Source organism: Brienomyrus brachyistius, chromosome 10 (assembly GCF_023856365.1).
Source record: "Brienomyrus brachyistius isolate T26 chromosome 10, BBRACH_0.4, whole genome shotgun sequence".
NCBI classification, from domain to species: Eukaryota; Metazoa; Chordata; class Actinopteri; order Osteoglossiformes; family Mormyridae; genus Brienomyrus; species Brienomyrus brachyistius.
The window spans coordinates 3039941-3053773 of NC_064542.1; the positions used below are offsets into that span (position 1 = coordinate 3039941).

At 45.1% G+C, this 13833-nt stretch overlaps 1 protein-coding gene across 1 annotated transcript in view; it reads left to right on the forward strand.

Annotated features, from left to right (window-relative positions):
* Positions 1-13833, forward strand: part of LOC125750548 (protocadherin gamma-C5-like) — a 221901-nt gene that overhangs the window by 2939 nt on the left and 205129 nt on the right. The window contains exon 2 of the mRNA XM_049028520.1: positions 3052-3907. Within this exon, the coding sequence (XP_048884477.1) occupies positions 3052-3907 (856 nt within the window). The remainder of the gene's footprint in view (positions 1-3051; positions 3908-13833) is intronic.

Below are 13833 nucleotides of genomic sequence, written 5' to 3' on the forward strand. Positions count from 1 at the left end.
ATTCAAATGCTCCAACTGTTTCACGTATCATAAAATTGAGTACATTTTTAAAATCCAGTAAATCATTAAGCACAAACAACCTCGGACTGACATATTGTACACATTGTACTCAGACACTCATACTGTAAAAGGACGGCTGTCTCCTTTTGTGTGTTGTTCTTTTTTCTTATTTATTACTTTAACTTATGCTGCTAAACATAGATCTGCTAAACTGTTTTTCACTGTTTTTGTAATAGTGACAATATAGATATATCTTATCGTTTTCATCCTGAAATGTCGACAGAATTAGAGTAGAAAACGATATGTATTTATGTTCTTCTTAGAAACAGATATATGGATTATGAATTAATCACGAGAAGATGAGAAGTAACTGAACACAGGATCGTATCTTCTGATTTTTTTTCAACTATACATTATCGCCGAGAATGTATTCAGTAAATATTTATATTTGCTTCAGTTTCATTATTTTCACCCAACACAGATTACGATGTCATGTTTGATTAAGTTGTAAAAAGCAAAAGTGCTGTAATTACATTCGAAAATAACAGGGTATGTGGAAACAATATTTATAATATATATATATATATATATATATATATATATATATATATATGTGTGTGTGTGTGTGTGTGTGTGTGTGTGTGTGTGTGTGTGTGTGTGTGTGTGTATTGTAATCCTCAGCCTAGTTCTTCTCTGTTTCTCACTGATGAAGGGCTTCTTCCTTGCCTTCAGTGCTGCTTCTATGAGCCTGATATGAACTGTCCTAGCAGTGCACTTCACACCTGCACTTAATGTTTCCTGTTCCTTTTGAAGGTCACTTGATGTCATCCTACGATTTATGAGAAACTGTTGGATAAGTTAACGGTTATCTTTGCCATTAGGAAGTCGCTTCCGCCCTTTGCCTGGCTGGTTTCTGGTCGTTCCCAGTGTCTCCTGCTTCAGCTTATTCTTGTGTACTGCTGTCTTAGAAATTTTAAACATTGACTCATCTTGCTGTTCACCGTAGCCTTCTGCCAACAGAACCAGATTAAGTAAGGATTCAAAAATGTATACTTGTGTAAAAAATATACAGTGGTCTCAATTCTTTTTCCGTGCCTTTAAATACTGTATACGTAGGTCCTTATGTGTTTTCGTTATCATTTAGTCCCACTCTCTAGTACATGTATTTCAGCTTAATATTTCCTAATCCCTTGGTAATCGTGACTGTTTCCAGTTTTTGCAGTATATATGTACCTGCATGATGCATTATGGAGTACAACCGCCAATAATTGCAATCGTGTCGTAATTTTGCAATAAAGCGCAGTGTGTCGCTGTTCACCACCCTGGAAAATGGAATACTTGTCCCACCCATCGCTCTTGTCACCGAAGTCGAGGTACCTACATACGGATTTGGTATCTGTGGTTTTTGCCTGTGGTTTTGTTGTGTACCATTGTCCAAAGTGCTGCATCACTTATTTTAAAATAACTGCGTTTCCTTAAATTGGGTTTACCTTAAAAGGCAATGGAAAACAGAATCGCGTCCGTTTTTTATCGACTGCAATGGAAGTGCGTTACAATCTTTGTTACTATACGCCTCTGTGTTGGAGATCTGCACTATTCAATTCCCGAGGAAATGAGAAGCGGATCCGTGGTCGGACGAATCGCGCAGGATTTGGGAATGGATACTAAAATTTTGTCTGCGCGGAGACCCAGGTTTGAATTTGAAGATGGTAAGCAATACTGCGACATTGAAAGGCAGACGGGCAACTTGATTGTAAAAGAGAGGATTGACCGAGAGGAACTGTGTGGACAGAAACATTTGTGCACTATGGATCTGGATTTTTTTATTGAAAATCCGCTGGAATTGCATCGCGTTACTCTCGAAATTCAGGATATAAACGATAATTCGCCGGTGTTTCCCAATAATGGTGCTGAACTTGAGATACGAGAATCAGCAGTAAAAGGAGCTCGGTTTTCCATAGACGAGGCCCATGATCCAGACACGGGAACCAATTCCGTACAGGGCTACTATCTTTCTGCAAATGAACATTTCAGTCTAGCTCTCCACACAAGCGCAGACGGCGGAAAATACGGAGAATTGGTGCTAGACAATGAATTGGATCGGGAAAAGCAGGACGAGCTCTCGCTAACTCTGACAGCGTATGACGGAGGATCTCCGCAGAGGTCTGGTGCGGTCGTCATTCACATTCGTGTACTGGATGCCAATGACAATGTGCCAGTGTTTTCACAACCCGTATATGAGGTAAATCTGCCTGAAAACTCACCTTTGGATACAGTTGTAGTAACAGTAAGTGCTAGTGATGCGGACGAAGGACAAAATGGCGAAGTTACGTATGAATTTAGTCATATTTCAGTCAAAGCTAGAAGCGTATTCGCTATTGATCCGAGAACTGGGGTAATCAGAGTAACGGGGCAAGTAGACTTCGAAGAAAATTCTGTTTTTGAAATGCGTGTAAAAGCCAAGGATGGAGCAGGTCAGGCTACATCTTCTAAAGTTATTATTAATGTCAGTGATGCCAACGACAATAGTCCAGTAATATTAGTCAAAACTCTAAATTCAGCAATCCCTGAGAATTCTCCTGTAGGAACTGAAGTCTGTATTTTTCAGATCCAAGATAAAGATTCCGGAGTTAATGGGAAGATTGTATGTTCTATTCAAGGAAACATCCCCTTTAAATTAATTCAATCAGTCAAAAGTCATTTTTCTTTGGTTATTATAAAAGAATTGGACCGTGAGACACAGTCAGAGTACAATGTTACACTAATAGCCACAGACGAGGGCTATCCTCCACTGTCCTCCTCTAAAACAATTAAATTATCTGTGGCAGATGTTAATGACAATCCTCCATTATTTGATAAACAAATGTACATCACCTACATAACTGAGAATAACAAACTGAGCTCCTCCATTTCTTCAGTTTCTGCAGCAGACCCTGACTGGAGAGAGAACGGCACAGTTTTTTACTCTTTGTTACCCAGTGAGATAAACGGTGTCCCTCTGTCCTCACTTTTGTCAATTAACGGCGATACAGGTGTGATCCATGCTGTGAGATCATTTGATTATGAGCAGCTCAGAAGTTTTAAAGCCCACGTTTTAGCCAGAGACAGTGGTTCCCCTCCTCTCAGCAGCAACGTGACGGTAACCATCTTCATAACAGATCAGAATGATAACTCTCCACAGATACTATACCCTGATCCATCCGGAAACTCTGTCATGACCGAACTGGTTCCTAAAGCTGCCATTGCGGGCTCTCTGGTTTCCAAGGTGATCGCTGTGGATGCTGACTCTGGGCAGAATGCGTGGCTCTCCTATCAGATTGTGAAAGCAGCTGATCCTGGACTTTTTACTATTGGTCTCCATAGTGGGGAGATTCAAGTACAGCGGGACGTTGCTGAGTCGGACAGTATGAAACAGAACCTGGTTGTTTTGGTAAAAGATAATGGACAGCCCTCACTTTCAACTACATGCACTGTATATTTACTTATTTCTGACAACTTGGCTGAAATTCCAGAGCTAAAGGACATGTCTTATGAGGAAAGTAATTCCAAATTAACCTCTTACCTAGTTATCGCTTTGGTTTCTATTTCATCTTTCTTCATCACTTTCATTATTCTTATCCTGGCCTTGAAATTATGTCAAAGGAAGAAGCCTAGACTGTTGTTTGACGGCGCGGTTGCCATCCCCAGCACATATTTGCCTCCCAACTATGCAGAAGTGGATGGAGCAGGAACTCTGCGCAGTTCCTACAATTACGATACGTACTTAACAACGGGATCGCGCACCAGCGACTTTAAATTTATCAGTTCTTACGATGGAAACATAGCGCCTCCCGACCAGACCCTGAGGAAAGTTTCAGGTGATAAATGTGAAGCAAGATCTGACAGTGAAATGGATAATCATTCTGAGGTAAGCTGTGCTTTTAAAAAATATTCTGTTCTTCCTTTATTGAAATCCATATTTTTCTTTGGAAACTGATGCAATATGATGCAACAATATCATGAATAATATAATAATAATATAATACAAATTATTAATAAGAACAAGAAAATATGCAATCAACCAACTGCACTCAATTATTCCAAGCTATTTTGTGTCAATGTATCTTTTCTATTATACTTTCACAATTTTTATTATATGATGGATGAAAGATCTTTTTCTTATGAATTATACAGTATACGTTTTTATTACCAAAATATTGACATTATTATATGTTTCTTGTAACATGCCCTCATTTTCTTAATTATAAAGGACAACTTTTATTTATGCATTAATGCTGTTTATTACCAAACCAAACATTTATTTTATTCTATTGTCATTGTTTCTAATCAGTGTTGTTGTTTATAAATGTTTAAACATAAAATGAGTGTTTGGAAGTATTTTGAAAATTATAGTAAAGAATTCCAATTTATTTTAAAAATACTCAATCAGGCTATTTTGGCATCATTGCAAATCCATAAAATATATCCATGTTCATCAGGGGTGAGGGACACATATCTCAGCTATCCATCCATCCATTTTCCAAACTGCTTATCCTATACTGGGTCGTGGGAGGATGTAACTAAATATACAAAAAATTTCTGTGTCAGTGTTTCAAAATATATTTCCCTAAAGTCTTTAGAAATCCATACCATAAAACCAATGTATTTTTAAGGATGATAAGTGCCTTTCAGTTGAATTAATTTCACAAAACATTTAAGTGTGTTAATGCCAGAAATGTAGTGAATGAAAATATTCGTCAATAACAGGATATGTGAAGTTTTGGGAGCTTTAGCCATATGTTGCTTTATTCCCTTTTGACTTATAGTTAATTACATTAGATTGTATTTTTTTCCCTCACCAACAATTCTATAATATTTGTTATTGCCAGTTAAATTGGTCATTCATAGAAAACCGCTGGGTGATTAAACGTTACTCTGTAGTGGATCTATGGAGTTAGTTGTGCTTTTCCAATTACATAATTCCTTTAGTATGGTATATAAATCTTCATTGTTTCGTTTATTCATTTTAACTGGTTTCTGATTAGGTTATTTTACATGTTCAGTAAATGGATTTAACAGAACATTATTCATGAGTTAACTTCAATGCTGTACAGCAGTATTCACGTTGTAATTTGATGTACAATCAGAATAAGAATCAGATTAATCTGTCCAAGTATGTTCAAACATAAAGGGAATTTCTCTCCAGTATTAGACGCTTCTTAAAAATGCCAATAAGCATTTATTTGACGGTGTAGCTGATATTTACGTCAATGTTTATCTTCGGTAGTAATAGTGCATTTTGGGAAAAATGCTCATGGTGTCGCTATTCACTACAGGGTACAATTAATCCTGACTCCCCTCCCACAGAAATGATGTATTCAATGGAGTATTTACAGCGCAGGGAGTATAGTATCTATGTGTAACCGTTTTACGTGAGAAGCCGCTTTTGCACCGACATTCACCGATATATTTAAGCAATACAGGGGCGATTTTCGCTGGAAAAGGAGTAGAAGCATCTGGTTTAGAATGAAGATTGGGTGTATCTTGTTTTTCATATTTGGACAATTTGCTAGCTTTGTTCTTCTGTTTGTTCTTCCTACTGCAAATGGAGATATCAGCTACTCAATTCCAGAAGAACTGAAAATCGGAGCTGTCATTGGAAATATAGCCAAAGATCTTGGAACTAATGTCAATATACTGCTAGTGTGACGCTCTTTTCTTGACTGGGGTTCGTTAGGCTTCGAGGCTTATTTAGGAATGAGGCCGGAGACTGTATATGGATGTATATATATATATATATATATTTACTCCCCTGATCTAAAATAACAAGAACATATATAACCCCGCTCAGCGCTACACATTTCCCGCTGCTTTTCTTCTCCCTTCTCCCGCGCCAACTCTCTCCTTTTATTTCCTCCGTCACCTCATCTCACCCCCGCGCTCCATCCGCGAGCCCCAACAAAGCAGACCCTCTTCCCCCTCAACACCAAATTACTCTTACATATACTCTCCTTCCCAAAAAAAGAAATGTCCTCATTTCAAAAAAAAAACAAACAAAAAAAAAATTACAATCAAGGGAGAGAACTAACATTGCAACAGATGCATTCACCCAAGGAGGACAAGAGGGATAAAGTAGCGACAGTACAAGGAACTTCCGTATTGGCACTCCTAGGAACAGCCTGACAGGAATCAGACAAAACCAGGGCTGTGGTGTCGTTCCCCTGGGGTAAAGTATGGACAAAGCGAAATCCCCAAATATAATTCCAAAACAGTCAGATAGAACACAGTCCGGAGTATTGAGGTCCATCAATAAAGCTGGAAATCACGAAGGTGGCCCGGCAGGCGGGTCTTCCGGCGAGGAAGAGTCAACGAGGACTGCGATGCAGACATCAGGTTCCCGCCCTCCGACGACACTTCTGTTGCATGCGGGGGTGGTGCAAATATGTCAGGTACAGGGTCCAATCCAGGGGCCTCGTGTGGTCCCGTGGGGTGTACTGGCGGCATCAGGCAGGGAGGTGGCGCAACAGATGACAGGCCAGGGCCATGTGCGTCTGGTGTAGCAATGGGGGAAGAGTTTTGGATCGTTGTACCCTCTGACGATAGATGGGATGTAGGCAATTGTGGTGACCGGGGGTAGGGCACAGGCCACAAAGGGCAATGAAGCCCTGACTTAACAGGCTGACTGGTTAACGTGAATGTAGGGAGGGGGTCAGCAGAAGGAACAGAGTTGGGGCCAGTGTGATAAGGTTTAAGACGGTTGTAATGTAAAATCTTTGGTTTGCTGTTTGGCTGAGAGGGATTCCGAATTTGGAAATTAACAGGGGGTAGTCCATCCCTGACTGATATGGCGCGTAACACTACATAGGGTCCAACCCAGCGGGGTGCAAGCTTGTTGCGACGATGCGCCGGATCATCAACCAACACTAGATCCCCTGCCTTGTATGGGGCGTACCTCATGTGTCGGTCATAGTGCTGCTGTTGAGAGGCCTGAGCCTTATCCCTAAATGCTGAAGCTGCACGATAAGCCTGGCTTAAACGGCGACGAAGAGAGGACACGTATGCCGCAAGGGTGCCAGGTGTGGCAGCGGTCAAGGGACTGTTTGTCTGAAAAGCATCAATAGGGACCCTTGCCTCTCGGCCATGAGCCAGATAGAATGGAGTAAAGCCTGTGGATGAATGAGTTGTGGTGTTGTAGGCCAGCGCTACCTGGGGTAAATGTTCATCCCAATCCCTACCGGAGTCAAAAAGGTACTTCGATAGCTCATCCTTCAGCACACGGTTCTGCCGCTCCACCGCCCCATCACACTGCGCGTGATAAGGAGATGTCCGAAGTTTTGTGATGGACATTAAGCTACAGAGGTGCTTTATGAGGTCTGATTCGAACTGACGACCCTGGTCTGAATGTAAAGCTTCTGGGACCCCATGTTGGGGAAGGTAGTGGTCAAATATGCAACGAGCCACGGTGATCGCCGTTTGATCTTTCAGGGCATACAGGTTGACAAACTTCGTGTAGAGATCAAGCATGACTAACACGTAGTGGTACCCTTTTGAGGACACCGGTAGCTCTGTTAGGTCAGCGGCGACAATCTGAAATGGGTGGGTTGGAGAAATGGAGACAAGGGGGGCTTGCAAGCGAGGGACTGGGGAACGCCGGGACTGACAAGCTGCGCAGCACTGGCAGTGACGAGCCACGTCAGATGACATGTAGGGCCAATAGAAGGAACGCGTTGCCTTGTCAATCGATTTCGCATAACTAAAATGACCGGACGCTGGATGACCGTGCACCAGGTATAGGACCTTGGGAACAAGGGCTCGCGGTATAACCCCCTGGTGGCAGACGGCACGCCCAGATGGACGATAGAGATGCCTGCATAAAATTCCATCACACAGAGAAAGACGAGGAAACTGCGACCACAGTTTCCGCAATGTCGGGGAAGCAGCTCGCAGACGCCACAGGGGGGGTCTCGTGCCATTTTCCAACCAGGCAACCACAACCGCCAGGTCTGGATCATCTCGTTGGTGTTTACCCAACTCCAGATCATTGTGTATCTGCACCAAGCTTGCAGTGGCGTACGGCAATGTACAACCCAGAGAAGTAGGTGTGGTCGTGGTGACAATGGGCTCGACCAGTGTAGCCCCCGGCTGTAGTGTAGAAAAATCTGCAGAAGTCTGAGTGGCGACTGTAATGGAAGTCGGGTGGGAAGCATCCGGGGAACAAGGTATGTCAAAGGGGACCTCTGCAGGGCGGCGGGACATAGCATCGGCGTTAAGGTGTTTCGAACCAGCACGATGGACAATTGCCCAATCATAGAGGTCAAGTTCCACAGCCCAGCGTGCTCGCCTGCCCGTGGGGTCGTGATCTAGGGGAATTTTTTTTAGCCCAACTAGTGGCTTATGATCCGTCACAATTGTAAAAGGATGATAAGCCAAATAGTGACGGAAGTGCCGCACAGACCACAGGACTGCATAGAGCTCCCTGTCGAACGTGGACCATTTACGCTCCGAGGCCGAGAGTACATGGCTGGCGTAAGAGATGACATGTTCTGTGCTGCCAATGACCTGACATAAGACCGAGCCTATTGCATGATGGGAAGCATCCGTATGTAGAATGAATGGTATTGAGAGATCCGGGAAAGCCATGACAGGTGGGGACGTCAGGGCCCCTTTCAGGGACCGGAAAGCCTCCTCAGCCCTGTCACACTATACAAATGGTACCCCTTTACGGGTCAAGTGATGTAAGGGTTCTGCAATATGAGCGTAATCTTTGATGAACCGTCTGTAGTAAGAGCAGAGACCCAGAAACGCCCGTACGTGGGTGGCAGAGTGAGGAACTGGCCATGTGGACACTTTGTGTGTGTTAGAGGGGTCAGGCTCCACTCCGGCACTGGACACGCGATGTCCCAAAAATGTGACGGAGGAGCGCGCCAAACAACACTTAGATGGCTTAAGCTTCAGACCCGCAGTGCGAAATCGTTCAAAGACTTCCTGGAGGTGCTTGAGGTGTTCATCAAAGCTGACACTGTAGACGATTATATCGTCCAAATAAATCAGACAAATGCTCCAGTGCAAACCACGCAGCACCAACTCCATAAGCCTCTGAAAGCTCGGAGGAGCATTAGAAATCCCCATAGGCATAACTCGAAACTGGAATAAACCAGTGCCCGTCGAAAAAGCCGTTTTTTCCTTATCCTTGGGGTCAAGAGGTATTTGCCAATAGCCAGCTGTCAGATCAATGGTGCTAAAAATTCGTGCACCAGCTACACGATCCAGCGTGTCATCAACACGTGGAAGAGGATGCGAGTCTTTAATAGTGACCGCGTTCAGGCGACGATAGTCCACACAGAAACGGTATGTGCCATCTTTCTTCCGCACTAGTACGACTGGGGCGGACCACGGGCTATTAGACTCTTCAATAACACCTTGCTCCAAGAGCTTCTGTGTCTCCTGTTGAAGGAAAGTCTGGGTGCCTGGGGATGTACGATACGGCCGTAGCTTAATAGGTGAAGCAGTACCAGTATCAATTTTGTGGTGGACCAAGTCTGTACGACCATAATCGTAAGGATGGGCACTAAAAATATCAGCATATTTGGCCAGTAAAGCCTCCAGTTGAGATCTTTCCTCAACCTCAAGGCATGTCTTATTCAGATCCACCCGTGGTGGGGGGTTATGAGGAGCCTCCTGAGTATCAACTGCTGAAACCAGCGTGTACTCATCCTGTGGGCGGCCAGTGATGGAGAATACTAGCCCCAGAGGGCAGTTTTGAGCCAAGGAAACTGGTGCCGGGGAGGGGTTTACTACCCTGACCATACCCTGGCCTTGGGTGACGGATGTTAACGTTCGAGCGACCACAAGTGTCGTGGTCGGTGCAAGCTGAGGTTCGAGGATCCCCACATAAGAATCATACTGAGGGGTCGCCAGGCTGTCACTAATCACTGACACTGAAACTACCATTTCCGACAAAGGGGGCACCGTGATACCATGGGCGATGACAGCCGAGCATTGAATTGGAATGAGCTGTTGGGGCGACACAAAGGACACAACTGTATCATATAACTTGAGGTGTGCGTCAGGCACCGAGACGGTTGCTTCATGCTGACTGAAAAAGTCCCAACCTATAATTACAGGGTGGCATGAGGCACGCACAACATGAAATACATGGGTAAGGGTCAGACCACCCAGCCGTAACGGGGCAGTGACCGTACCCACCATATCCAGGAAATGACCGGTAACGGAAGAAGCAATGAGACATGGCTTGGCTATGGGCTGTGAGGCTAAGGAAGGTATGGTCTTCAAGCAGTCATGTGTAATAAGAGATAAGCCTGAGCCGGTGTCCAACAGAGCATGGAATGCTATGCCTGCGATTGTGACTGAAATGAATGGTGTCGGCAGTTCGCTCTTGGCGACAGTTGGAAAATCTGCATGGACCTGGTCAACATCAGATGCTAGCATTCGGTCCACAATGCTAGCCTCTATGAGTTTCCCTGAGTGTGTGTGTGTGTGGAGTTATCAAGGTGGCGTGACGGAGAGAAATGTACCCGACGTGTTGGGTAGCAGTGGTTGGCCTGGGCAGAATGGTGCCGTGGAGGGGGAGAGGGAGACGAATGGGACCTGTGTCGTTTGTACCATGTGTCAGGGGAATGTGAAGCTGACTGCCGGCCCTCAACTCTGCCACCAGTATACCGTGCAGTTAAGGGGCGATGGCCCCAGGGGGATGAATGAGGTGAGGTGCGAACTGGACGGCGTCGGTCAGGAAGGCAGGAAACCTGCTCAAAACTGCGCCGGTGTTCGTCCTCACGGGGGCCAGAGTCATGCCGTCTACGCGGCGAAGAGGCGTGACTGAGAGGAGGTGCGTGACCTGGCTCAATCCGACGGTAGGTGGGCGATGCAGGAGATGGGCCACCGCACAGCTGACAGCAGGTCTCCCTGGACGGGAGTCGTCCCCGAACGGAGGAGTGATGTGGTAGGCTGGCACCGTCAAAGTCACGCTGATGGTTCTTCCATGACGGCTGGTGCCTGCTAGGGGAGGCATGCTCAAACACAGCACAAGAGTGGTTAGAAACACATGAAAGGCTGGCAATGCCTTGCTGGAGGTCAGCAACCTGCTGTGAGAGCCTGTCCACCGCGCTATCCCTCTGGTTCATGCAAAATTGCCTAAGATCACGAAGTTCCGTTCTGAGGTCAGTGAGAGCGCTAGGCACGTCCAAAGCCGGGACAGTAACAGAACCAACGTGTAACTGTAAGTCAGCCGGCAGTACCGGGGCCGGGGAGGTCATATTAAGAGCCATACGCGCGCGTTCGCATTGCGTAGCCACTTTAAGCGCAGCCTCCAACGTTAAAGCACCATGCTCGTGAATTTTTAACTGCAGCGCCGGCTCTAACCCCGAGACAAAACGGCGGAAAACTTCACAGCTCTGGGCCTCGCGGCCATATTGAGGAAAAGCCTCCGCTACCAAGTTAGTTAAATCGGCAGCGTAGACCTCCAAAGGTTCCTGCAGTTTACGGGGCCTTGCATTAAGATGCGCCTGAAACGTAGTCAGGAAAGGCAGCCGTCCAAAAACAGCAGCTAAACTAGTTTTCGCTAGCTCATAATTGTCCTTAACATCAGGTGGCAAGCTATGCCAGTATGAAAAGGCAGAGCCGGTGAGCTTAGCACCGAGCAGCTTAGCCCTATCGGAATGGGTTTGAAAAACATCAAGCGCTACCTCGAATCGCCGAATCCAGGCACTGAAGGGCTCCGTCCCGTCTCCCGTGAAAGGAGAAGGAAGGTCGATTCGAAACGGTACCTGCGAGCGGTAGTCTGCGCCGGCTTGTTGCTGCAGCGGCTGGGGCTGTTGCGGCGCTGCGGGCACTGCCGCCTCGTTATCCGGTATGTCCTGTTGCATCTCGTTAAGGCAACCGGGGCGAAAACACGCAACTGAGCAGCGTTTAGTTTTCCTTGTCGAACTCGTGGGAATCGATGGGTATGCAAGAAATATAGGCGAGACTCGAGCGGATCCACAAAACGGCGAAAATAAAATACAACCACGAAACCGACCGCCGCTGCCACCAGTGTGACGCTCTTTTCTTGACTGGGGTTCGTTAGGCTTCGAGGCTTATTTAGGAATGAGGCCGGAGACTGTATATGGATGTATATATATATATATATATATATATATATATATTTACTCCCCTGATCTAAAATAACAAGAACATATATAACCCCGCTCAGCGCTACACATTTCCCGCTGCTTTTCTTCTCCCTTCTCCCGCGCCAACTCTCTCCTTTTATTTCCTCCGTCACCTCATCTCACCCCCGCGCTCCATCCGCGAGCCCCAACAAAGCAGACCCTCTTCCCCCTCAACACCAAATTACTCTTACACTAGCACGCAAGGCCCGTGTGAATGCTGTAGGCAATCGACGCCGTTTCTGTGACATTAATCGAAATACTGGAGATCTGACTGTGGGTGAACGGATTGACAGGGAAGCCCTCTGCGGAAAGAAGACTTCGTGCGCTTTAAAATGTGAGCTTGTTCTGGAGAATCCATTGGAATTACATGCAATCTCTCTTGAAATTAAGGACATTAACGACAACTCGCCACAATTTAAGAAGGATATCGTAAATTTAGAAATAAGAGAATCTGCAGACAAAGGCGCTCGCTTTCTCCTAGATGAGGCCCACGATGCGGACATAGGACAGAATGCCGTTCAAAGGTATATCCTCCAACGTAATGATAATTTTGTTTTGGCCGTAAGTACAAGCGCAGCCGGAGTTAAATATAGTGAGTTGGTGTTAGAGAAAGAGTTGGATCGTGAAGAACAGCAGGAGTTAACGTTGGTACTTACCGCAATTGACGGTGGTACTCCACAGAGATCTGGTACTATAGCCATACAAGTCACTGTACTGGATGCTAACGATAATACCCCTGTGTTTAGCCAGCCAATATATAAAGTCAATCTGCCTGAAAATTCGCCCGTCGGTACCTTGGTGATTACAGTTAGCGCAACCGATGCAGACGAAGGGGCAAATGGTGAAGTGACGTACGAATTTGGCAGCGTTACAGACGAAAATGTTAAACTGTTTTCCCTGGCTTATGATACTGGGGAAATTAAAGTTCAAGGAGCAATTGATTTCGAAGAAGAATCTACTTATGAAATACGTATCAAAGCAAGAGACGGCGCTGGTTCAGCCTCTTATTCAACTGTCATGATAGAGATAATTGACATTAATGACAATGCTCCTGAAATATTTGTTCAATCACTAAATAACCCCATTCCCGAGAATGTCTTACCTGGCACAGAGGTGGGCATAATTAATATCCAGGATGAAGATTCGCAGGGTAATGGTCGGGTCCACTGTTCAATTCGGCAAACTGTCCCTTTCAAATTAGTGCCGTCAATTAAAAATTATTATTCGCTTATAACCACAGAACAGTTAGATCGTGAGCTAGTTTCAGATTACAATATCACAGTTACTGCAATGGACGAGGGGACTCCCCCTTTGTCTTCTTCTAAAACGATTAAATTATCCGTAGCAGATGTCAATGATAATCCTCCTCTATTTGAGGAGCAAACTTATACTGCCTATGTGAGTGAAAATAACAAACTGGACTCATCTATTTGTTCTGTTAAGGCGAGAGACCCAGACTGGAAACAGAATGGCACAGTTTTCTACTCTCTGTTGCCCGGTGAGGTTAGGGGTATCTCAGTGTCCTCACTTTTATCCATTAATGGCGAGACAGGAGTGATTCATGCTCTTAAGTCGTTTGATTATGAGAAGGATAGAAACTTCAAAGCGTATGTCGTAGTCAGAGATAACGGTTCCCCCCCATTAAGTAGCAACGTGACAGTGACCGTCTTTATATCAGATCAGAATG